We start from the raw sequence: 24,392 nt of genomic DNA on the forward strand, positions 1-24,392 counted from the left end.
AGTGCATGTGACACTCTGCATAAACTTGATAAATGAAGCAGAACCAAAGATCTGAAAGAGACCACCAGGGCCATCCAATCCAACCCTCTGCCGTACAGGAACACACAATGAATGCAATCTCGGCAGATGCCTACCCAGCCTCAGTTTAAAAGCCTACAATGAAGGAGACTCCACCAAACACCCAGGCAGCATATTCCACTCTCAAATGCCTCTAATGGTCAGGAGGTTCTAATGTCTAGGTGGAATCTCTTTTCTTGTACTTTGAATCCATTGCTATGTGTCCTAATGTCTGGAGTAAACAAACTAGCTCCATCTTTAATATATAAATGTGGCTATCACATCACCCCTCGGTTCCCTTGTCTCCAGGTTAAACATACCTAGTTACCTAAGCTGCTTTTTATAGGGTATGGTCACCTTCCATTGGGCATGTTCCAATTTTTCAATATCCTTCTTGAATTGCGGTGCCCAGAAAGGGACACAGTATTCCAGATGATGACTTATCAAAGATTAATAGAGTGGTACTATTGCTTTCCTCAGTCTAGGCCAGTGATTCTCAACCTGGGGTCCCCAGATGTTTTTGGCCTTCAACTCCCAGAAATCCTAACAGCTAGTAAACTGGCTGGGATTTCTGGGAGTTGTAGGCCAAAAGCATCTGGGGAACCCAGGTTGAGAACCACTGGTCTAGGCACTTTACTCCTATTGATGCAACTCAAAATTGCATTGGCTTTTCAAGCTGCTGCATCAGCTTGTTGTCTACTCAGATTCCTGGATCCCTTTCACATGTACTATTTTCAAGCCAGGTGACATTCATTCTATATCTGTGCATTTAATTTTTTCAACAAACCATTTTTATTGTTAAGTGCCATGTACATTTGATGGTGTTATATAAATAAATAGTACAAACAATCAATTAATTTCCAGTACATCTCAAGATGATTTGGTTAATTATGATATCTGGAGCCCCCAATGGCACAGTGAGTCAAACCCTTGTGCTGGCAGGACTGATGACTTGAAGAATGAGTTGCTAACCTGAAGGTTGTCGGTTTGAAACCCGGAGAGAGCACAGATGAGTTCCCTCTATCAGCTCCAGCTCCATGGGGGGACATGAGAGAAGCCTCCCATTAGGACAGTAAAAACATCAAAATACTCGGGCGTCCCCAGGCAATGTCCTTACAGATGGCCAATTCTCTCACACCAGAAGCAACTTGTAATTTCTCAAGTCACTCCTGACACGAGAAAAAAATCATAAGATCTAAAACAAATGTCAGAATGTGTTGTCGAAGGCTTTAATGGCCGGGATCACAGGGTTGTTGTATGTTTTCCGGGCTCTATGGCCATGCTCCAGAAGTCTTCTCTCCTGATGTTTCGCCCACATCTATGTCAGACATCCTCAGAGGTTGTGCGGTATATATGTCAGAATTCTGTCAAGGCTCTTACCTGAGTGCTTCAAGGCTGAGTTAAGAAATCTTGCTTTGACCTTTTTTATTTTAATTTCCAGACACAAAAAAATAGGTTTAGAGCTGTGCAAACTAGTATTTTTCTTGTCACAGATCACTTAATGATATCTCCATGTTCCAAGAAAGTGTCAATTCCAGTCCTACAAACGTCTGCAGAAATATTTTTCAGCTCATCTCCTCAGGGAACTTGTTTACAGCACATTTCTCTCTCTCTCTCTCTCTCTCTCTCTCTTGGAAATTCTGACCTAAATTCTTTTTCTACAAATCACCTTCCCTGGTTCATTGTGTTTCGTAGTGGTGAATAATGTATGCCATTCCCATAGCATGTCAGTCAACATTTGCATCAAAATCCATGGTCTTTAAGCACACATATGTCTTCTCCCTGACTGCTATTCCCTTCTGTGGTCGAAGAATTATGATAAACTTTAAAAGAAAACTTGTGTCTTTCCATAGAGGCATATAAGCATGTATACATACATGCATATCAACACTTATATTTTAGAGTTCATGAAAATGCCTTGTTATGTTTGTGTGTTTGAATACAGTAGTTGAAAAATTAATTCCACAACAAAAATGTTAATTAATAATATATTATGTTCAGCATTTTACAAACTTTACAAATGTTCCATCATGACTCATATTTTCAAGCCACTTCTGCTACGCTGGAAATATATTCTAGATTTTCAAAAGAGTCACCTTCTTTTTATGAGCCTCAGATTTTCAATAGACTCTGCCAAAGAAAGCAGAGAATAACCGCTGAGAAAGTATTTTACATTTCAAATGTGGAGTTTCAAACTGTGCTTCCTCTTGAAGCGCTTTTCCATTTTTCTAGGGTTTTGGTCCATTTGTCCTGAACTCTCCATGGCTCTTCCTTGATTTAATTCCACTTTTCCAGTTAAAATTATGTCTAAATGTACATTTGGTTCACTTGTCTAACTCAAGGTTTGGCCAATTACTTTGGAAAGGAATTAGCTAAAGTACACTGGCCCAGAAGACTTGCTAGTTACTGCCACAGGTGCACAAAAATGAAAACATAACCATTTGTATTATCTATTTTTTTTTAATACAGGTTGAGCATCTCTAGGCCGGAATTCTGAAATTCTTGATATTCCAATAAAATTGTCTACATGGATGGCTGAGACACTTTTGCTTTCTGGTGGGTAAATATACATAAACTTTACTTCATGCACAAAAGTATTGAAAAGATTGCATAAAATTATCTTTAGGGTCTGCGAATAAGGTGTATATGAAACACCAATTAATCTTGTATTTAGACTTAGTTCTCATCTCCATTATGAATGTTAATGCAAATCCATCCAAAAAATAAAAAAAGGAAATACAACATTCAAAACACTTCTGATCCCAAGCATTTTGGATAAGCGATACTCAACTCTAACTAATTCGTTCCTTTTAAATATTTCTGATAGTAACTTAATGAAACACAGTGGAAACCATTGCTTGCACTATGTGATGGTCTTCCACCACCATTCTTTCTCCCATAAAATTTACCAAGAATGGGATAGTGAATGCATTATGGGTTATAGTCTGAAGTTTAATGAAGCTACTTGGGAAGCCCAACCTATTTTGAGGTTCAGATTTGGTTGACCTGCCCTAGGAAGTCCAGATTAGATTTATTCCACTACCATTCAAGAGGAAAGTACTTACTCAGTAAGTATTTGAGTAAGAGTAGCTCTCAACTGTGCCATCTTCAGAGTTAGAATCCTATAAGATTGTGCAGTGGCACTTACCTCCAAGGAAATATGCATAACCCTGCACTATTTCAGAATTTAATGGTCTAACTATGCTTTCTAAAAGATAATGCATTACATATGCTGAGAAAGAAAAATATGGTGAATAGTAGTGGTACCTTTTTTAGCATGTGTCTTAATCGCTTATACAGTAGAGTTTCACTTATCCAAGCCTCGCTTATCCAAGCTTCTGGATTATCCAAGCCATTTTTGTAGTCAATGTTTTCAATATATCGTGATATCTTGGTGCTAAATTCGTAAATACAGTAATTACAACATAACATTACTGCATATTGAACTACTTTTTCTGTCAAATTTGTTGTATAACATGATGTTTTGGTGCTTAATTTGTAAAATAATAACCTAATTTGATATTTAATAGGCTTATCCTTAATCCCTCCTTACTATCCAAGATATTCGCTTATCCAAGCTTCTGCCGGCCCGTTTAGCTTGGATAAGTGAGACTCTACTGTATATGCAAAGCCTATTCAAGAAATAGGTGTTATGCATTTGAACAAATGGTTAAGTGTTCAGAAAGTGAAACTCCCACTGTCTTGCTACAATATCGCTATATCCAAAACATAGGTAGGACTCATAGGTGCTATTTCTTAGCCTGAGCAAAGATTTGATCCCTCGTATCCGCCAAGCGTACGGCCTGGCAGCCCCAGCCTATTTACGAAGCTGACTTCCACAGGCACATCCTGGAACAGACATGATTTGAATCATAGTTCCTTCAGAAGGGCCTGCCTGACACAAGATCCACAAAACCAGGAAACCTGATTTGATTATCATGAAAATCAGCTGCATTAACATGTGCAGTTTGCATAAATGGCTCACTTTTCCCCTTTTATGTGCTTTCAGCAAATAGAAAAACCTTCATAAGAGAGGTGACAGGTGGAGATAAATATATGTTCAAAAGATTTAACTTTTGACAAGTGGCAAAAGATTTGTGTTTTCTATCTGAAATAATTTATTTCATACCTTTTTTAGTCTTTGCAGATGTATGCAGTTTACTCAATACCAATTTCCAATGGGCTAAATCATACAATCATAGAATAATAGTTGGAAAAGACCTCATGGGCTATACAGTCCAACCCCCTGCCAGATATTGCATTCAAAGCACGCCCAGCAGATAGCCATCCAGCCTCTGCTTAAAAGCCTCCAAAGGAGCCTCCGCCACACTCTGGGGCAGAGAGTTCCACCACTGAACAGCTCTCACAGTGAGGAAGTTCTTCTTAATGTTCAGGTGGAATTTCCTTTCCTGTAGTTTGAAGCCATTGTTCTGCGTCCTAGTCTCCAGGGCAGCAGAAAACAAGCTTGCTCCCTCCTCCCTCACATATTTATACATGGCTATCATGTCTCCTCTCAGCTTTCTCTTCTGCAGGCTAAACATGCCCAGCTCTTTAAGCCACTCCTCATAGGGCCTGCTCTCTAGTCCCTTGATCATTTTGGTCGCCCTCCTCTGGACACACTCCAACTTGACAACATCTCCCTTCAAATAAACTGTCATTAAAATAATTGGAACAATTATTTTTGATGGCAGAAAAATCTATTTATAAAGGCAAAGAATAACCATGCTGGATCAAACCAGAAGGCCTGTTTAGTCCAGCATGCTGTTCCGATAGTTGCCAACTACCACGTTTCCCCGAAAATAAGACATCCACTGAAAATAAAACCAAGTAAATGTTTTACTGAATTGCTAAATATAAGGCCTCCCCCGAAAGTAAAGTTTGTGTTTGGAAGCATGCCCGCCAAACAGAACACCAGAGTATGCAGGATTGGTAAATGTACGTACCATAGATTGTTACACGTGGAAATAATGGTAGTAACAAGAAATTCTTGATAGGATTCAGTGTTTGTCTGGTTATGCTGGTTTGTGATGACATCTACTGTACAGTATATAATAAATGTTCATTTTCTTGTTCAACAATAAATATGAATTCTTTTTAATGGAAAAATAAGACATCCCCCAAAAATAAAACCTAGTGCATCTTTGGGGGCAAAAATTAATATAAGACACTGTCTTGTTTTTGTGGAAACAGGGTAGATCCCCATGGGATGCTCAGAAGTAGGGCTTCTCCTTTGGTTCTAATTGGTAGACAGAAGTCATCATGACTGGTACCTAGAAATAGTCTTGTGAATGTGTGAGTGCCTTCAAGTTGTCTGTCAGCTTATGCTGACAAATTTCACAGGAGATTCTTCAGCAAGGAATACTTACAGGTGTTGGCCACTACTTTCATATGAAATATAGCCTACAGCACCTAATATTCCTTGGTCTTTTCACATTATATATTATGAGAGAGGAGGAACCTTCCTATCCATTTTCTCCAGATTGTGTATGACAGTTTCCAAACGGTGTGTCATGGCACATTAGTGTGTCAGTTGTAATGTGTAGGTGTGCCGCACAAATGTAATAAGAAATGACAAATTTTGGAAATGTATATTTTAAAAAATATAAATGATAGGTGTGCATGAGATATGTTGTCTCCCCATGCATTTCGTTATTACCATTTATGTATGTGTCCGTACTTCTTATGAGGTGTTGAATTTAACCTCCTGTTTGCGAGTAAAACTGGATTACTGTGTTGCAAAATGATGCATGCCTAAAATGTAGGTCACCAACATGAAATGTTTGGAAAGCTCTGGTGTATTATTTTAAATTATGTACACTCTTCATCACTTTTCCTCTTGCTTGCCTTTTTCTAAGCAAAACAGTGCCTGATATTGTCACAATGGAATTGCTCCAAAGAGTTGATTATTTTGTTCACCCTTTTTCTGCACCCTTTCTGCCTTCACAACTTCCACTTCATTCACAGTGACCAGATAGATATCCACAGAAGGAAAGTCCACCATCTCCGTAGTCAATTATTTTCATCAATAAATGACTCTTACTGTAAAAAAGTTCCTTCTAATGCTGAATTGAAATCTCCTCTCCTGTAACTTAAAACCTGGTCTTACCTCTGTGCTGAGGCAGCAAGAAGGCCTGCTTGCTCTTCTCTGTGGTGGCCTTTGTGGTATTAAAGAGTTTCTCTTCCAGAAGGTCATACTCAGTTGGGTCTCCACTTCTGCACCTTTGGGGAGGAAGGGGCATTTCCAGGAGGGGTGTGTGTGTGTGCCAGGTCTTTATTCTACCCAGTATCTCCCTGAAACAAAGACTCAGCAGCATATAGGGAAGATCCAGCTCCTCTTCCTGTTTATCTGGGGAAAGAATGGGAAGTACCAGGGGATTAGGAACACATGGCATACAGGAGGAGGAGAGGATTCACCAGGTAAGTGATGTTACAGGCCCACACAGGGTCACTTCCTCCTCCTCTGGTTTGCCATGTGTTTCTGGTCCCCTGAGTATCATCCTTTTTCCTGGGCAAAGCAGAGAGGCTTCCACAATGCAGGAAGAGGAAAAGGAGTCGGGATCCCCAAGGCTTGCTCCTCCCTCTTGGTGACTGTAGTGGTGTTGTGCTTTATTTATGTACGGTCCTGATTTTAGAGTTTATAAGAATCTTAGATTTTAGAGTGTATAAATAAATAAAGAACAACACTCTGAAAACAGGGGAAATCCAGACTAGAAACAATCACCTCCCAACAAAGGATTCCCCCAGGCAGAAAGCAGCCAGGCGTTGAAGCTGCAAGGCCATTCGATGCTAATCAAGGTGGCCACATGCAACATTCATACTTGCCTCCAACAGACAAGGAGTCTTTCTCCCAACCTGGAGTTTCCATAGATATATAAACCCCCACTTGCCTAGTTTTCAACAGACCTCACAACCTCTGAAGATGCCTGCCATCAGGGTCGTAGCCAGAAACAAAATTCGGGAGGGGTTTTGAGAATTTCGGAGTGGGGGTTGAACCCCTACCACCCCCCACCCCACTACAAACCTGTCAATATCTGCTTGAGATAGTGCCTGGAGGGACTCTTAATGTTTTGCGTCTCATAGACTTAGCATGGGGATTTGGTTAACCAGATTTTTTTTTTCGTGTCAGGAGCAACTTGAGTCGCTTCTGGAGTGAGAGAATTGGCCGTCTGCAAGGACGTTGCCCAGGGGACGCCCGGATGTTTTTGATGTTTTTACCATCCTTGTGGGAGGCTTCTCTCATGTCCCCACATGGAGCTGGAGCTGATAGAGGGAGCTCAACCGCACTCTCCCCAGGTGGGATTCGAACCTGGCAGCTTTCAGGTCAGCAACCCAACCTTCAAGACACTTAGTCCACTATGCCATCTGGGGGCTTCAGTTAAAATTCTTGAGTAAACCAGGTTTTTTAAAGGTAAAGGTTTCCCCTGACGTTAAGTCCAGTGGTGACCGACTCTGGGGGTTGGTGCTCATCTCCATTTCTAAGCCGAAGAACGGGAGTTGTCCATAGACATCTCCAAGGTCATGCAGCCGGCATGACTGCATGGAGCGCCGTTACCTTCCCGCCAGAGCGGTACCTATTGATCTACTCACATTTGAATGTTTTCAAACTGCTAGGTTGGCAGGAACTGCTAGCTTGGCAGGTTTTTTTATAACCTGAAAAATTTCGGGGGGGGGGGGTGGACTCCTAACTCTCCCCCCCCCTCGCTACAGACCATAGATGCAGGCGAAGCGTCAGGAGGGATTGCTTCTGGAACGTGGCCATACAGCACGGAAAACTCACAGCAAGCCAGTGATTCGGGCCATGAAAGCCTTCGGGCCATGAAGCCTTAGACAACACGTTTCCTTCTTTCGTTTGTCTCTTCCTCTTCCTTCCTTCCTTCTCTTGCCTCCCTCCTTTTCTTTTTCACTTGGCGCTCCTCCCTCTTTCTCTTCCTTCCTTCCTTCCTTCCTTCCTTCCTTCCTTCCTTCCTTCCTTCCTTCCTTCCTTCCTTCCTTCCTTCCTTCCGGCCTTCCTTCCTTCCTTCCTCCCATCCCGCAAAGGGTTACAGGGCGGAGGGGGCGGGGAGGCAGGCCGGCCGGCCGTCAGGAGGCGGGCGCTCGTCCGTCCGTCCGCGCAGCCCGCCTGCCTGCCTGCCAATGCCGCATCCCGGCGATGGGTCCCCTCGGCTAGAGCCAGGCGTGGCCGGCTGCGGTGGCGGCAGGGGCAAGGAGCCAGGCAGCCGGCGCCGGAGGAGGAGGAGCGGGCCTCGCGGGGCTCCCTTGCGGGGCTCCCTCGCCGCGGCTCCAGCGCCTGCGCCGCCCAAAAGGGGCCGAGGCCGAGCCGCCCTCCTCGCAGCACCTGCACCGCCAGCCCCGCCCTGGTAGGTGCATCCGCAGAGGCCTCGCTCCCGCAGGCGGGCAAAGAGGGAGGGAGGCAGGAAGGAGCCAGGGCACAACAAAGCCGCAGGGAAGCCTCTGCCTCGGCCTTAGCATCAGCCAATCCTAGAGCTGGAAGGGATCCCCAGGACCATCCGGTCCAGGCAGGGAGACACCACCAGAGCCCTCCCGGCAGATGGCCACCCAACCCCCAGGGAAGGAGACACCGGCACACTCCCATAACGATCAGTTCTTAATGTTCAGGTGGAACCTCCTTTCCTGTAATTTGAACCCATTGCTGGAGACCTCGGTGGTGTAGTGGGTTAAAGCCTTGCGACCTGAAGGCTGCCTGGTTCGAATCCCGCCCGGGGAGAGCACGGATGAGCTCCCTCTATCAGCTCCACTCCATGCGGGGACACGAGAGAAGCCTCCCACAAGGATGGTAAAAAAAAAAAATCAAAACATCCGGGCGTGCTCTGGGCAACGTCCTAGCAGACGGCCAATTCTCTCACTCCAGAAGCGACTTGCAGTTTCTCAAGTTGCTCCTGACACGGAAAAAAAACCCCCATTGCTCCCAGCCCTCCCTCCCTGGCATCCTTTTAAATCAGGCATGGGCAAACTTGGGCTCTCCAGGTGTTTTGGACTTCAACTCCCACAATTCCTAACAGCCGGTTAGGAATGGTGGGAGTTGAAGTCCAAAACACCTGGAGGGCCCAAGTTTGCCCATGCCTGATTTAAATATTTGAGCATGGTTATCATTGTGTTGTCGAAGGCTTTCATGGCCGGAATCACTGGGTTGCTGTGAGTTTTCCAGGCTATATGACCATGTTCCAGAAGCATTTCCTCCTGATGTTTCTCCCACATCTATGGCGGGCTTCTTCAGAGGTTGTGAGGTCTGCTGGAAACTAAGCAAATGGGGTTTATATATCTGTGGAAAGTCCAGGTTGGGAGAAAGAACTCTTGTCTGTTAGAGGCAAGTGAATGTTGTAATTAATCACCTTGATTAGCATTGAATAGCCTTGTAGAATCAAAGCTGGGCAGCTTCCTGCCTTGGGGAATCCTTTGTTGGGAGGTGTTAGCTGTCCCTGATTGATTCATGTCTGGAATTCCCCTGTTTTCAGAGTGTTGTTCTTTATTTACTTTCCTGATTTTATAGTTTATAATAATTTTAGAGTTTAGAGTTTATAGATAAATAAAGAACAACACTCTGAAAACGGGGGAATTCCAGACAGGAAATAATCAAGGCCAACCCAACAAAGGATTCCCTCAGGTAGGAAGCAGCCAGGTTTTGAATCTGCAAGACCATTCAGTGATAATCAAGGTGATCAATAGCGACATTCACACTTGCCTCAAACAGGCAAGACTTATTTCTCCCAACCTGGATTTTCCACAGATATATAAACCCCACTTGTCTAATTTCCAACAGATCTCCCAACCTCTGAGGATGCCTGTCATAGATGTGGGCGAAACGTCAGGAGGGAATGCTTCTGAAACATCTCATACAGCCCAGAAAACATTTTATCATTTGTTAGAATGGTCCAGCATTTTTGTGTTCTCAAATAATATGCTGTGTCCAGGGTGGTTCATCAAGAGCTCTGCTATGGCTGACTTCTTCAGTTGAATTAGTCTGCAGTGCCGTTCATTTTCCTTGATTTGTGTTTGGGCAATGCTGCTGCGTTTAGTGGTCCCTGTGTAGACTTGTCCACAGCTGCATGGTATACGGTAGACTCCTGCAGAGTTGAGGGATCTGAAACTGAAAGTCCATTCAATGCTAATGAAGATGGCCAGTTGCAACATTCATACTTGCCTCAGGCAGACAAGAGTTCTTTCTCTCACCCTGGACATTCCACAGATACATAAACCCCAATTGCCTAGTTTCAAACAGATTTCACAACCTCTGAGGTTGCCTGCCATAGATGTGGGCAAAACATCAGGAGAGAACGCTTCTGGAACGTGGCCCTACAGCCCGGAAAACTCACAGCAACCCAGTGATTCTGGTTATGAAAGCCTTCGACTACACATGGTTATCATTAATTCTACAGTGTAACCAGGCATGGGCAAACTTCGCCCTCCAGGTGTTTTGGACTTCAACTCCCATAATTCCCAACAGCCCACTGGTTGTGTGTGAGTTGCACCAGGGAGAGTGGGGTTGAAGGGCTCTTTGTTCCTCATGTGCAACATGGCCTATTGGCTTTGCTCTTCTCTTCTTCTCCCTTTCGCCAAAGCAGGTCTGTTTCATAGTGTGCAGGTACAGCATCCCTGGTCTGGAATTCCGAAATATTCCAAGATTGTCCTCTGAGGCGGTGATACTTTTGCTTGCTGAGAGTTCAGTGTACATAAACGTAGTTTTACGCACTAAATTATTAAAAATATTGTCCATAAAATTATCTTCAAACTCTTAAGGTGTATATTAAATATCATTGAATTATTTTGTTTAGATTTGGCTCCCATCTCCAAGATTATGTGCATATAGGGAAGCACAGGTTTTCCAAACTGCCTGAAACCCAAAAACGAACGATCCCAATTATTTTGGATAATAGATACTCAACTTGTAGTTGTTATTTATAATGACAATAGTTGTTAAGTACTGGAGTTGCTGCCAGGAAACTCTCTGGTTATACAGCCTTCATGTTGTGCTCTCCAGCTGTCAGGCCGTGATGTTGCCTTTAATTTGCATCGTCTCTCCGGGTTAATTCTTGCTTTTTATCATTTGATAGCACCATCCGTTTGCAGCCTACTTTTCAGGATCTACACTATAAAATTAATGCAGTTTGACACCACTCTAACGGCCATGGCACAAACCTATGGAATCATGGAGGTTATAGTTTTTTTTAGCTTTCTCTTCAAAATATTTCTGGAGCCCCCAAAAATGGAAACTCCCAGGATTCCATAGCTTTGAGCCATGGCAGTTAAAATAGTGTCAAACTGCATTAATTCTATAGTGTAGGCACACCCATACTACATCTTTATCATGTCAGAAGCAACTTGAGAACATACTGCAGGTCGCTCCTGGTGTGAGAGAATTGGCTGTCTGCAGAGATATTGCCCAGGGGATGCACAAATGTGTTACCATCCTGCTGGAAGGCTTCTCTCATGTCCCCGCAAGCTAAAGCTGACAGATGGGAGCTCACCCTGTCTCATGGATTCGAACTGGCAACCTTCAGGTCAGCAACCCAACCTTCAGGTCAGCAGCCCAGCCGGCACAAGGGCTTAACCCACTGCGGCTCCTTATCAAGATAATGAAATGAGCTTCTCGTACATCTTGGAAAAGCAGTATTTTAGCCTATAACACCCAGAATCCTGTTCATGATGTTTGGAGGGTTCAGGAAGAAGCTTTTTCAAGCATTGATCCAGAGACTGTACATGGAAGCAGGGAGTGGGACTCTTGAGACATGTAAAATAATGTGCTTGACTCATCGGCAGGAATCTGGCTTGATTTCTCTACTTTGGATCACTCTAGATCTGATGACGGGCAGCTGCTAAATGTGTTACTGGGCTGCATTGAAAAACACTGTGCTTTGAAGCATTGTGAGGGTAGGGATGGAAATGATGTTTGTAATTCCTTGCTCCCAGGTTCAAAACAGGTTGGGAAATCCCATTGGAAAAAATATTAGGCCGGCGGAATTTTCTCTCAGTATTCAGTGTCCTGTTGTGTAGCAGAAGAATTGTTTTGCTAATAAAAAAGGGTCCCTGTGTCTATGCAAAAATGGTTTTGCATGATTTTCTGTACAGAAAAAAAGTAGATTGCACAAAAATGTATTTTTTTTCCTGCAGAAAAACTCCACACCTTGAGGCATTCAAATGTGAGGAGAATACTTTGGGAGAATTTTCATTTTTTTCTCGCAATAGGAAAACTACCTTAATCCTTATTAGTAAAGAATTATTCATTCTTTCATGGAAGAAAGAGATAGTTAAGGATTTTCCTCTTTTTTAAAAGAAGAAATGAAAGTGATCTGTGTATTTGTAATGCACCATTAATATCTGGATGTCAACAACAAGCATGTGTGAGAGACGGAAGGTGCATCTACACTGTAGAGTTAATGTAGTTTGATATTACTTTAGTTGAGATGCTTCAGTGCTCTGGAATCCTGGGAGTTGTAGTTTTATCAACATCTTTGACCTTCTCTGCCAAAGAGTGCTATGTCTCACCAAACTACAAGTCTCAGGATTCTGTAGCATTGAGCCATGACCGTTAAAGTGGTGCAAAGCTGCATTAATTCTGCAGTGTAGATGCACCCAGAGAAAGGAGGGAAAACATCTTTTAGGAATTGTGTTAATTTTTCTACTAGCATCATTGTTTTCACTGCTTTTGGTAGCCAAAGAAATTTTACATGTCTAGTTTATTTAGTTGCTTTGATGAATAAGACTATACTACTTTTTAAATTCTCAGCTGAAAACAAGAGCAATGTATTGTCGAAGGCTTTCATGGCTGGAATCATTGCAGTGTTGTGTGGTTTCCGAGCTGTATGACCGTGTTCTAGCAGCATTTTCTCCTGATGTTTTGCCTGCATCTATGGCTGGCATTTTGAGAGCATCTGATGGTGGTAAAGCAAGTGGAGTATATATACCTGTGAAATGTCCAGGGTGGGGGAAAGAACCTTTGTTCCTGGCTTCTTCTAGGCAGATGCCCTCACTACTGACTATGAGATCTTCATAGCTACTTACCTGCTAATGGATGGGTCCTGCTCAAACACAAGTCAAGCTTGCTAATTGCACCTTTCACACTTGCTTGACAGACGTGGGTTCTTTCTTCCACCCTGAATACCCCACTTGCTTTACTACCTCTGAAGATGCCAGTCACAGATGGATGCAAAATGTCAGGAGAAAATGCTGCTAGAACAGGGCCGTACAACCGGGAAGCCATACAAAACCCTGAAAACAAGATCGCTTATTTATTTACTTATTTATTTACTTACTTTATTTATACCCCGCCTTTCTCTATCCAGAGGGGGACTCAAGGCAGCTTACAAATGGCACTTGTCAGTGCCTTAAAACATAAAACATGAACATGAGATAAAAATGGATTAAAATTAGTGCGTACATAGTAGCATTGGTAAAATACATTACAATATTAAAACACGTCATCCAGAATCAAAGTCAGGAACTAAAGCCAAAAGTGTTGGGGGAATGATATGTTAGCTGCTTTCTTCCTATTTAACTATTTGAGAGGATGGAAACTACAATGACTTTTAAAGAATATCCATAGTTAAGTTTCTGCCAGCTGTTGACAGATGCCTACAAGTGTTCTGTGATCAAGGAGTACTGTTAATGCCTATAACCACGACAATTGAGCAAATGCATTCATGGATTATAGCCTCGTTGGGTGTGAATTTGATATTATGAACAGTTATGGGAGTACTGAATTCTTGTATCAAATGAATGTAATGTAATGTCCTCCATTGGGTAGAATGTATAGTTGAAATGATATAATCTCTGCTGAGAATGTCCAAAGTAAGCAAATGGTTCCCAAGAAGTCTGAACTAAACTCTGCAGATATACGTGAGTGTGTTTGGGATCTAAGTTTATAGAATAAACTCTGCTAAACAATGAATTCAACTTCAAAAAAAGAGAGAAGATTCTGTATAAGCATTAGGAAGAGCTTCCTGATGGTCATCATCATAGACCATCACTTGTGGTTGAGTATAATTGTCTTCCATGGATAGAGTCTTGGCGGTGGGTCTGTAAGTGTAGAGACCTATTCTGGATACTCATGGACTTTTGCAGTGAGGACATACATTTCCAGATGGAAGGTAGTCCTGACAAAAATGTACTTGACGCAGCTTCCTCTTGGCATGTTTCTCCCTTTTGTCCTCTATTCGTGCCTCTTCAAAATCTATCACACTATTTTAGGTTAGCTTTAAGGCCATCTTGAAATCACTTTTGTTCTTCACCATTTTGTTTTTTGTTCTTGAGCCGAGAGTAAAGTAAGTGCTTTGCAAGACGGCAATCAGTCATTTGGACAATGTGGCCAGTCCAGCGAAGTTGATGGTGGAGAATCAATGCTTCAATGCTGGTGGCCGTTGCTTCTTCCAGAATGCTGATGCTTGTCCATCTCCCTTCCCAAGAGATATGCAGGATTTTTCTAAAGCTATTTTTTAAAACCTAGGAGAACTTCTCTGTAGCAATTTCTAGGTCTTCCAGCATGACTCAACAGTCAACTTCCGCTGGAAGCTGACCATAGAATTGCATTGGAGAACAGAGATTCCTGGAGAGGTGTTCTGCCTCGAAATCTGTAGGTCCTCCAAGATGACTATAGTCTCACACTGGTGGACCTAGAGATTCCTAGAGAGAGCATTTATTCAAATCCATGAATAATCAAATCTGCAAAAGTGGAGGGACAACTTTTAATGTTTATTTTACATAATTTATTCTACTCAAGCACTTGTTATCCCTAACCCAGGGCTGGGCAAACTTGGGCCCCCCAGGTGTTTTGGACTTCAATGCCCACAATTCCTAACAGCCTCAGGCCCCTTCCTTTTCCCCCACAGCCGCTTAAGCGGCTGTGGGGGGAAAGGAAAGGGCCTGAGGCTGTTAGGAATTGTGGGCGTTGAAGTCCAAAACACCTGGGGGGCCCAAGTTTGCCCAGGCCTGCCTTAACCTCTGATTGTGGAAATTCTTTTTCAGCTAGTCACTTCAGCTTTTGAGATGTCAGAGATGTATTGTCAAACCTATTCGAATCATAGGGTCTGGAAACTTGCCTTATAAAACACTCTTGGAGTTGCTGAATTTTCCATCTATTATGAAAATTGTATATAAGCACTGCATATTCTGTTAGAATACACTCATGATCTGTAGTACTGTACTTCTGCTGTGAAAAGTTTCCTTGCATTGGAATAAAAAGAAACAAGGTCATATTCTCTCCTTCCCTATCTTCATTTTAAAAAGATTAAACTCTTTTACAGTGATAAGGCTGTTGTTTTTAATTCTATATACACTCCCCTCTAGATTTAAAGACCAGAGGACTCAATAAGACCAATGATGGCTTATAAGGTAGTTACCTTTGTAATTCTAGAGCTAATCAAAATGTGTATTTACAAGAGATAATGTTTTGTTTAAAGAACAGGTAAAATAATACATACAAAAAAGAGTATGGTAAGAGAGTAAATTAGCTATAAGACATATATTGGAATGCAGTTAACTTAAAAGTTAAGCATACTTGGATTTCAAAATGGAATATATATATTTAAGCCTCACTCATTATTTTGGCCAGAGAACAACTTACGTCAGCTTCTGTTAGCCGCCTCAAGTCCCTTTGGGGAGCTGGAGGCGGGATATAAAAATAAAGTTATTAAAGTTATTATTATATTAGAATTAAAATGCTGGGTTCAGATTCTGTAGATACATCTTAGGATGGCCAGTAACATATTATTATTAAAGGGTAAAGGTTTCCCCTGACATTAAGTCTAGTCATATCCAACTCTGGGGGTTGGTGCTCATCTCCATTTCTAAGCCGAAGAGCCAGCATTGTCCGTAGACACTTCCTAGATCATGTGGCTGGCATGACTGCATGGAGTGTCGTTACCTTCCCGCTAGAATGGTACCTATTGATCTACTCACATTTGCATGTTTTCAAACTGCTAGGTTGGCAGAAGCTGGGGCTAACAGTGGGAGCTCACCCCTGCTCCCTGGATTCAAACCCCCAACCTTTCGGTCAGCAAGTTCAGCAGCTCAGTGGTTTAGCCCACTGCGCCACCTGAGGCTAACATATTCTTAGCCTTGTTAAATGTTACTTCTGTGGATTGTAAATAAGTTACATAGGTTATGCATAGAACAACAATTCTAGACATTACTCACTGAACGTGTAATTCAGGTTTTACACATAGTTTGGAAATGTTATTTAGAAAAACATGTATGACAAGAAGTAAGCGTGGATGCTACGAAGTAAATAACAAAACTTATCAGCTGCAGTAAGACTTATGTTAAAGCATTGAATATAAATATCTGCAGCAGACAAGAGATTTTTTAAAAGGAGGAAAGATTTGTGATCATATCATATTCGTCTGTAATATGGGACAGCCTTTAGCCCTGTTCATTATGATAGGAAATAAACCTTCATTTTTCCACTTACAAAACAAGGACAGAGAAATTCTATTTGTAGGGAAAGGAAACTGCTTTCAGGTAAATGGTAACTGTCTGATAATCTTCAATTGAACTGGTAACCAATGTAGGCATTTCTGTGAGACGCAGCGTTGTTGGGAGTGCTTTCAGCAGCTCATTAATTTTTGCTCTTTAAAACTTCTGTTTCATGTTTGTTGTACAGAAGTGTTTCATTGCTAGCCAGGCTCAGGCATTTTTTGTCTTAACTGTGGTGAGTGGCTATTCACAATAAGTATTTTAATAATGAATGAATTAAAAAGTATAGCATCGCTTACATTCTCATACTACTGCCAGTGGTAGTACATGGAAGGACAGAGCAGAGGTTTTCATTATTACTGTTATCTTCTACTGAGTGGATGCTTGCATCGATGTCACATTGACATTAAGCTTAGATGATTATAAGAAACCAGGCTCCCTTTAAACCATAATTTTCTCATCATGTTTAAATTTTGATTTGAATAGTGATTCGTCCATGAACACCCAGTGAGCATAGAAGCCGGACACGTAATTTAAGTTGTCTGCTGTTATGTCTGAAACACTATTGTTTCCTTTCTTAAAGAAGTTTCAAATAATCTGATTCCAGATTTTGGTGTTTCCTTGAGCAAAATATCCCCGGCAGCAGGTTTCTTCCCACTTGCTGTCTCTGCCTGGATTCACTCTTACATAAGTGCTCAGAAAGGTGGTGAAGATGCTGATTAGTCTTCTCACCCTACTAGTTAGTACTAGTACAAGTTACAGAAAGAAGAACACGACCAGCAAGTTCCAGGGATTGAAATCCCATTTTTTTATAACTAATGAGCTGTGGCAGTTAAAGTGGTGTCAAACCACATTAATTAGACAGTGTAGATGCACCCTATGTTTCTGATTTTATTAATGTCTTTTTGCGTTACTTGAGTGACAGAGTAAAAACTGGGTCATGTGGTTAGATTCATCAAAGTTGCAAAGACCCAAACATGGGTTCTATCATTCTTCCATCAATTGTATTTAGCATTTTATTTATTTATATGTTCACCTATTCATTTTTGTGCCACTCCTACAGTTGCTCACTTGTTTTCAAAAGGGTCAGTATCTTTGGAACTAGTCCAGGGGCCAAACAAAATTAATCTAGCCTTATCCTTCTTACACACCCCAATAATAATAATTAAAATAAGTCTTTATTTGTACCCCACCACCATCTCTCCGAAGGGACCTGGGGTGGCTCACAGAAGCACTCCAAGTGCTGCATATAAACAACAATGCACAAATATAAATATAATGACATAAATATAAACAACAGCACATATAAAATTCCACTAATAAAATTGTAAGAGTATAAAATTGTAAAAAATCCCTAAAGCGCAGTAGAACCTGCGTATAAGCCGCTATCTCACGGTTTGAATTAGAGTACACTTTGACCCATTTTAATAACAAAAGTGTTGTTGCTCCAGCATTCTTAAACAGAGGATCTCAGGAAGCCTATTTCCTCTACAATAAATAAAGAACTATTGGGGGGGGGGGGGGTTGAATTAATTTTTCACACATCTTCTGTATTATGGATAGCTGCCACAAATAGTCAATAGGGTGAACATTTTGTGGCTATTGAAGCATAGGGCTCAAACAAATTATTATTGTTGTTGAGTTTATCTTCAGGTGTTATTAGAACTAAAAAAAAGATGCTAAAAACTAAAGCAAAAGGTTGAAAGTGAAAAAAGAAACCACATAAAACCAGCACCAAAATTAATAGAAGCCTGGGAAAGTTCCTTTTTAGCTACAGTTTCCCCAAATTCTCCAGGTAGCATGCCCATTCAGCTCACACTGGCCAGAAGTCCAAACAGAGCAAAGTGAACCTAGACAAATAGAGGTATTCTGTGTTAAGAACAATGTGCCATGAAACCTATTTGCAAACCATAACGTATCCATCTAAGTACATGTATGTATTAGCTGATGAAATAAATTCTGGGTCTAAATTAGTTCATCCATTTTTAGTACACTCTATCACAGCCGATAGGCTGTTAGGAATTGTGGGAGTTGAAGTCCAAAACACCTGGAGGGCCAAAGTTTGCCCATGGCTACTCTGTCAGCAGAATAAAATAGAAAAGCAATTAGAATCAGTCACAGTACTATCGATAAATGAGTAAGATTTCTAATAGTATTACACACAAGAAAACCCAAGTTTAGGTTATATTTTAGTAAACCTGACTATAAAAAAAGAAAAGAGTCTTTAAAGTACTTGAGTTACTAGAAATGAAGTTCTGAGAGAGTATTTGAGAGAATTAGTGCCACCCCCAAGAAGGTGTTAGTTGTAGAAGCATCCAAGGAAAGACCATTGAATAACTTTAAAGAGTTGCCGGAATATATGGAAGAAGCCAAACCACTATATACCCAGACAGTATATCATAGAATTTTAAAGATAAGCTTCAGCACTTTAAATTATTCTTGGAAATAGGCAGCCAGTGAAATTGTTTGAGATTGACAACCATTGTCTTAATTCTATTAGACAAATTCCTCTTAATGTTATATAATACGATCTTACATCTTTCATTCAGTTTCTCATGCAAATTTCCTGCAGTTGAAAGATCTTTTCCTGGTAACACAGCACCCTTATATGGAAATAACCTACCAGGATGTTGACATCTACATCCTGGTAGCCCTTGAAGGCACAGGTTTCCCATAGATCTTTGTGCAGATTCAAGAAAAAAGCTGCTTTTAGTCACATTTCAAAGGCACCCTTTTCAGCCTGTCTATGTAATGGGGAAATAATCCATAGTGCAAAGGATGGGCAAAGTATGCCCCCAGGTTGCTTTGGAAGACCCTAGATCTTGGAAGCCTCTAGGATTCAACTTTTAAATACATCGTTGGATCCTCTTTACTATTTTAACACACACGCACACATCCCGAAAAAGTTTTTCAAAACCAGATACAGAATTCAGGCTACTTCAAGAGTAGTTGTGTTGGTTTTTTGGCAGGTTTTTTTGCCCTGTACCTGCCATAGTAATCCTTACAATATTATCTTATCTACATAGCATACATTCTTCTCTCCTGTCTTTAAGATGACACTTTGCCATTTGTGCATGATATTTGTGACTTAAATGACAAAGTGGCAGCTTTGGCAGTTCGTGAAGAAAAGAACCCAAACTTCATTGACGTTCTGGCTCATTAACAAAAAGCCCTGCTGCGTATACTAATTGGGTTAATGATTCCACATTGTGATTCGTTTAGAGAGTTTATTTCTTTGTCAGTGACATGACTATCGATGTGTGTCATGGAGCAGAGATGAGCCACGGTCTCTGGCACAACTAACGTGAAAGTTGTATACTATTTTTTACACTGAGTGCTCATTCATAACAGGTTTGGACTCGAGCTCTCTGGAAGTTCTCTTGGCACATCACCCCTGTAAGGATTTGGAATGGATTTGTGCTAGTATGGAAGAATGAATGGAATTGTATCATCCTGTGCTTTGACTGCTGCCACAGAATTAATTAATCCAGTGCAGCAGTTTAGGACAACCCTTCCTAATAAATCCTCTCCCTCTGCAATCTTGTCTTCAGGCTGTATATAAAGATGGATTAAGGCATAAAGAGGATCTCATCCATTAAGCGCCTTCAGTATTCTGTGTTACCTTCTGTACATTGCATAAGGTTGGAGAATGGCTGCTCATTAGATTACAGTTAAATGGGAGGGGCGGGGCTTGAACTAAGTTGTGATTCTCACTTTTTCCTGTTTCAGTCCAGTGTCTGACCAGAACCAAATGTTAGCTGTAAAATCCTTTTTCTTTAGGATAGAGAAACTGCTTTTCATTGCCAAGAAAGGTGACAAAAAGAGCTAAGAAGAAATGAGATAAGTGTAAATCACTAATGTTAATTTATAAAGGGTCCTTGTTTAGAAATACAGTAAAGTTTCACTTATCCAACATAAATGGGCCGGCAGAACGTTGGATAAGCGAAAAGGTTGGATAATAAGGAGGGATTAAGGAAATACCTATTAAATGTTATGATTTTATAAATTAAGCACCAAAACATAATGTTTTACAACATATTGACAGAAAAAGCAGTTCAATACACGGTAACGCTATGTAACAATTACTATATTTACTAATTTAGCACCAAAACATTGCAATGTATTGAAAACATTGACTACAAAAACATTGACCACTAAAAGGCAGACTGCATTGGATAATACAGAACGTTGGATGAGTGAAGGTTGGATAAGCAAGCCTCTACTGTAGCAATAAAACATAATTTAGAGAACCAAGCCTAAGAAAGCCTTGGATCGGATTATTCCTTTCCTCTTGTTTTCCTTCTCTGAGACATCAGCAGATTAAAATTGTAGGCAGTTCCCAAAAGTCCACCTTCCACAACCTAAGCAAGCACACAGGTGTTTAAGTAACTTTGATCTTGGTTGAAAAAGAAACACACACATAATATTTTGATTGAAAGGATCAGATTTCCCCTCAGGTTACACAGTCTTAGAGTGAGTGGGAGAAGTTTATTAAGTGCACACATTTTAGTAACCTGCATGAGAAAAAATTATGCACAACTATGCACAATTATGGACAACACAACTATGCATGCTCATCTTTGCTACCTGCATGGCTTAGCTAATCCATCATGATTACGTTCGGTCTCATCATCATCATCATAGGCCGAGTGTAATTGTCTTCCAAGGGTAGAGTCTTGGCAGTGGGTTTGTAACTGACTTCTGGATCTGCATGGTCTGTTCAGGTTAACTTTGGGGTCACATGCTTTCCTTACATTGCTTGCTCAGACAGAGTTCATAAAAGGCACTAGATGAAAAAAAAATGGTTGAAGGAATGCAAAATGAAGACACTTTAGCATAGTGTTTAAGGCTAACAGAATCATCTCTTTACCATTGTAACTTATTGTTGTTTATTGTGTCTCATCTGAAACAAACTATGTTTAGTTAATGATAATTCCAAACAACCTCAAAGCATGGTTCACATTTGTGGTTTGTTTAGATAAAGCAGGCATAGGCAGTTTCACAAAGTTGAAGGCTAGTTTTGGATCTGGCTGAGTGCTGCAGTCCCTCCTACTATGAGATGCCAGCAACATCCAGCACTGTGGCAAAAAGTACAAGTACTCTCTCCCCTATTTCTTGATTTCTCAGAAAGTGGATTAAAAACAAACAAACAAACATGAAACCACATGTTCTTTGTTTTAGAGGAGAATTGCCTGCAGAATAAAACATATTGACCTCATTTAGTGTTACTCCCAAGTAAGCATGTATAAGATTGAAGCCTGCATTGCCAGTTCCTAAATAAAGCAGTAAACGAATGAAAGGACCAGGAATAGAATTGACCTATCCTGGTAAACACCCCACCGCTGCCCTCAGAACATATAACAGTTGGAAAATGTTAATCTACTAAATTGCTAAGCAACTGTGTCCTGACCTCAATCCCTATTGGATCAAGAGGAATTTTGCTTATGAATTGCATTTTCTACTCTAAACCTTGGTCAAGTCGATGTGGGTGGGGTTTTGTGAGAATGGACCCCTTTTTTCTTGTTCACAGAAATTGGGTTATTCTACATAGTTCTCATTTGCTTACAAGTGCTTGGTGATCACAAATTTCAGTGTTACAAATTCAAGCTTCAAAAATAAACTGGGAGCTAGCAGTGTGAAGTTGCACAAAACAAACTTTGCAAAAGAAAATGTAAAAATGAGTTCTCCTACTGGCAGTAGGAGCCGTACATTTACTTCAGTATGTTGCTGCAATTCTAAACACAGATGGTTAATGAGGCAAAGTATAACACACACATTAAATGTTCAATATATCATCAGAAAATGGGGAAAGAAAAGCATGTTTAGCAATGTAAAAGTTTATCTTCTTTTCTGTAGGAAAAGCTAGGTCTGTGTTAGGAACACTGGGAACATGTATCAGTTTTCCCTAATCTGGATCCTTGGACCATAACTCCTATCATCCTCAGTTAGAGGATTTGTAATCCAATAAATTAAGAGATGATGTCAGGCTGTGTAAGGCTGATCTATTTGAACTGGCTGCTGGACTGTAAAGTTTAGGCCTGGATCCTTCAGAGCTGCTTATGGGATCTTTTGCGTGCCTAGTATGTACTCTGACACTCCCTTAAAATAGTGGATAGGTTCAGCCCATATGGATTATTTTGTTCCAGATCTCATGCCCCTCCTTTAACCTAACTCTTCCTTAGGCAAATTCACATTCTGCAGGTGAGCTATCATGAGGATCAGATATGTTTTCATAGAGGAAAGTCCATTGTACACAAAGGTAATTGTTTGCTTATCGGTGACAAGCTGTGGCTGTTCAGACCCCTGATCATCAGAGTAAATGTTTGATGAGACTTTCTGACAACAGAAAGTAATGCAGATAAAGAAGTGCTCAGGAAAGTTTGGCAAGTGGCCATGCTGGTCAGGAGACTCTGGGAGCCTAGTCTTAAACAAGTAAAATTTCCATGCTGTCTGCCTCTTTTCCTGTTTTAGGAGGAAGAAGACAACTCTGACATCTGGAGTGAGAGCTGGCAGAATCTTATGAGCTTCACTCAGTGTACGCTGCTACTCACCCTGTGATATTATATTCATGGTACCTTGTAGCTTTACTTTTGCTGCAGTACCATAGTTTTTCAATATTTTAGTCTTCTCCCATTTTGACAGAGAGACCCTGGGATTACAGGATGAAAATGTTTATTTTTCAGTTGAGTCATGCCGCTATTAATCGGTGTGGTTTCCCTCTCTTTTCTTAGAACTATTTGAATGTATTCAATGGCTCCATGCCCTTCTTTGAGACCCAGGAATGACTTCAAAGGGCACACATTTGGTTTTTTTTTTTGTTCATTTGCATTAAAATGCATTAAAATTAAAGTATTCTATCCTTGTACTGGATGTTACCTTCTCTATCATCTGGACGTGCCTGTGGGTTGTTGGGTTTTGTTTTCTAGCCAATCAGTGGAACAAGACAACACATTCCTACCTGCTGGGAACTAGTGCTGCACGAGCATGTATCACCTTTGCTCTCCTCTCTGTTCCATGCTGGGTGTATCTGGCCTATCTGTCTCTAAAAAATCTGTGAACTGAATCACCGGTTCCTTACAAGCGGACCCTGGATGAAGGGTCTGTTGACTTGACCACCCTGTCTTCATTGATTACCACCTCCCTTTCCAATAATATAAGGTACCCTGAGAATATGCGTACAGCCTCTTATCCATCCACTCCTGTACCTCATCGACTAACATTAATGAATACTGATGCCTAGGTAATTATTTATTCCTGAAATAAATAAAAAAGGAAGAGAAAAATGCATTAAAATGCATAGAGCAAACTTTAATAAAGGACCTACAAATCTAACCTATTCAGATTTGTTATGCTGTTCGTTGAAATATTTTTTCTTGCCTTCCAGGACAAATTATGTTGAGGGGTAGACAAATAGGTAGCTCTGGGTGTAAAGTATTGTGGATTTTCTCATCTTTGTTCAGCAAAGGAGAGTTTTATATGGCCAGCATGGTGCAATGATTTGAATGTTGTACTAGGACTCCAGGAGACCAGGATCCAAATGCCTCTCAGTCATGGCAAGTCAGATTTTCTCAGCTTTAGAGAAAGACAATGGCAAACCTCCTCTAAATAATCTTACCAAGAATGCACATAATGTTGTTTTGTACCTTTTAATTTGGAATGAAGTGCTGTGCTGCTTTTGCAGAGTGTACAGGAAATTTGGACTAGAATATGGCTGTCCGGGGTTCTGTTTAATGTCACCAGATCAGATTACTCTTTAGAAACTCCACCATTAATTTGTTTCTCAGTGTTTTCTGTTAGTGTTTTCAATGGCCGGGACGGTTCACCGGAGAATCTGAAGAATCACTTTCTCTTGTTTCATGTCTTGAGACATTTGTTCCACTTCTGAAGCCTATCCTTGCATGCCCTGCTGA

The 24,392-nt window shown here is 41.0% G+C and overlaps 2 protein-coding genes across 4 annotated transcripts in view; one reads left to right on the forward strand and one right to left on the reverse strand.

The window, feature by feature from the left end:
• plekhh1 (pleckstrin homology, MyTH4 and FERM domain containing H1) overlaps positions 1-8,027 on the reverse strand; it is a 91,059-nt gene extending 83,032 nt beyond the window's left edge. For all 3 annotated transcript variants that reach the window (XM_062968047.1, XM_062968045.1, XM_062968046.1), the window contains exon 1: positions 6,164-8,027. The gene's annotated coding sequence lies outside the window, so the exon portion shown is untranslated. The remainder of the gene's footprint in view (positions 1-6,163) is intronic.
• A 104-nt stretch (positions 8,028-8,131) lies between these two features.
• Positions 8,132-24,392, forward strand: part of tmem229b (transmembrane protein 229B) — a 58,944-nt gene continuing 42,683 nt past the window's right edge. The window contains exon 1 of the mRNA XM_008116966.3: positions 8,132-8,414. Within this exon, the coding sequence (XP_008115173.2) occupies positions 8,191-8,414 (224 nt within the window). The 5' untranslated portion in view covers positions 8,132-8,190. The remainder of the gene's footprint in view (positions 8,415-24,392) is intronic.

Source organism: Anolis carolinensis, chromosome 1 (assembly GCF_035594765.1).
Source record: "Anolis carolinensis isolate JA03-04 chromosome 1, rAnoCar3.1.pri, whole genome shotgun sequence".
In the NCBI taxonomy this organism is placed as follows: Eukaryota; Metazoa; Chordata; class Lepidosauria; order Squamata; family Dactyloidae; genus Anolis; species Anolis carolinensis.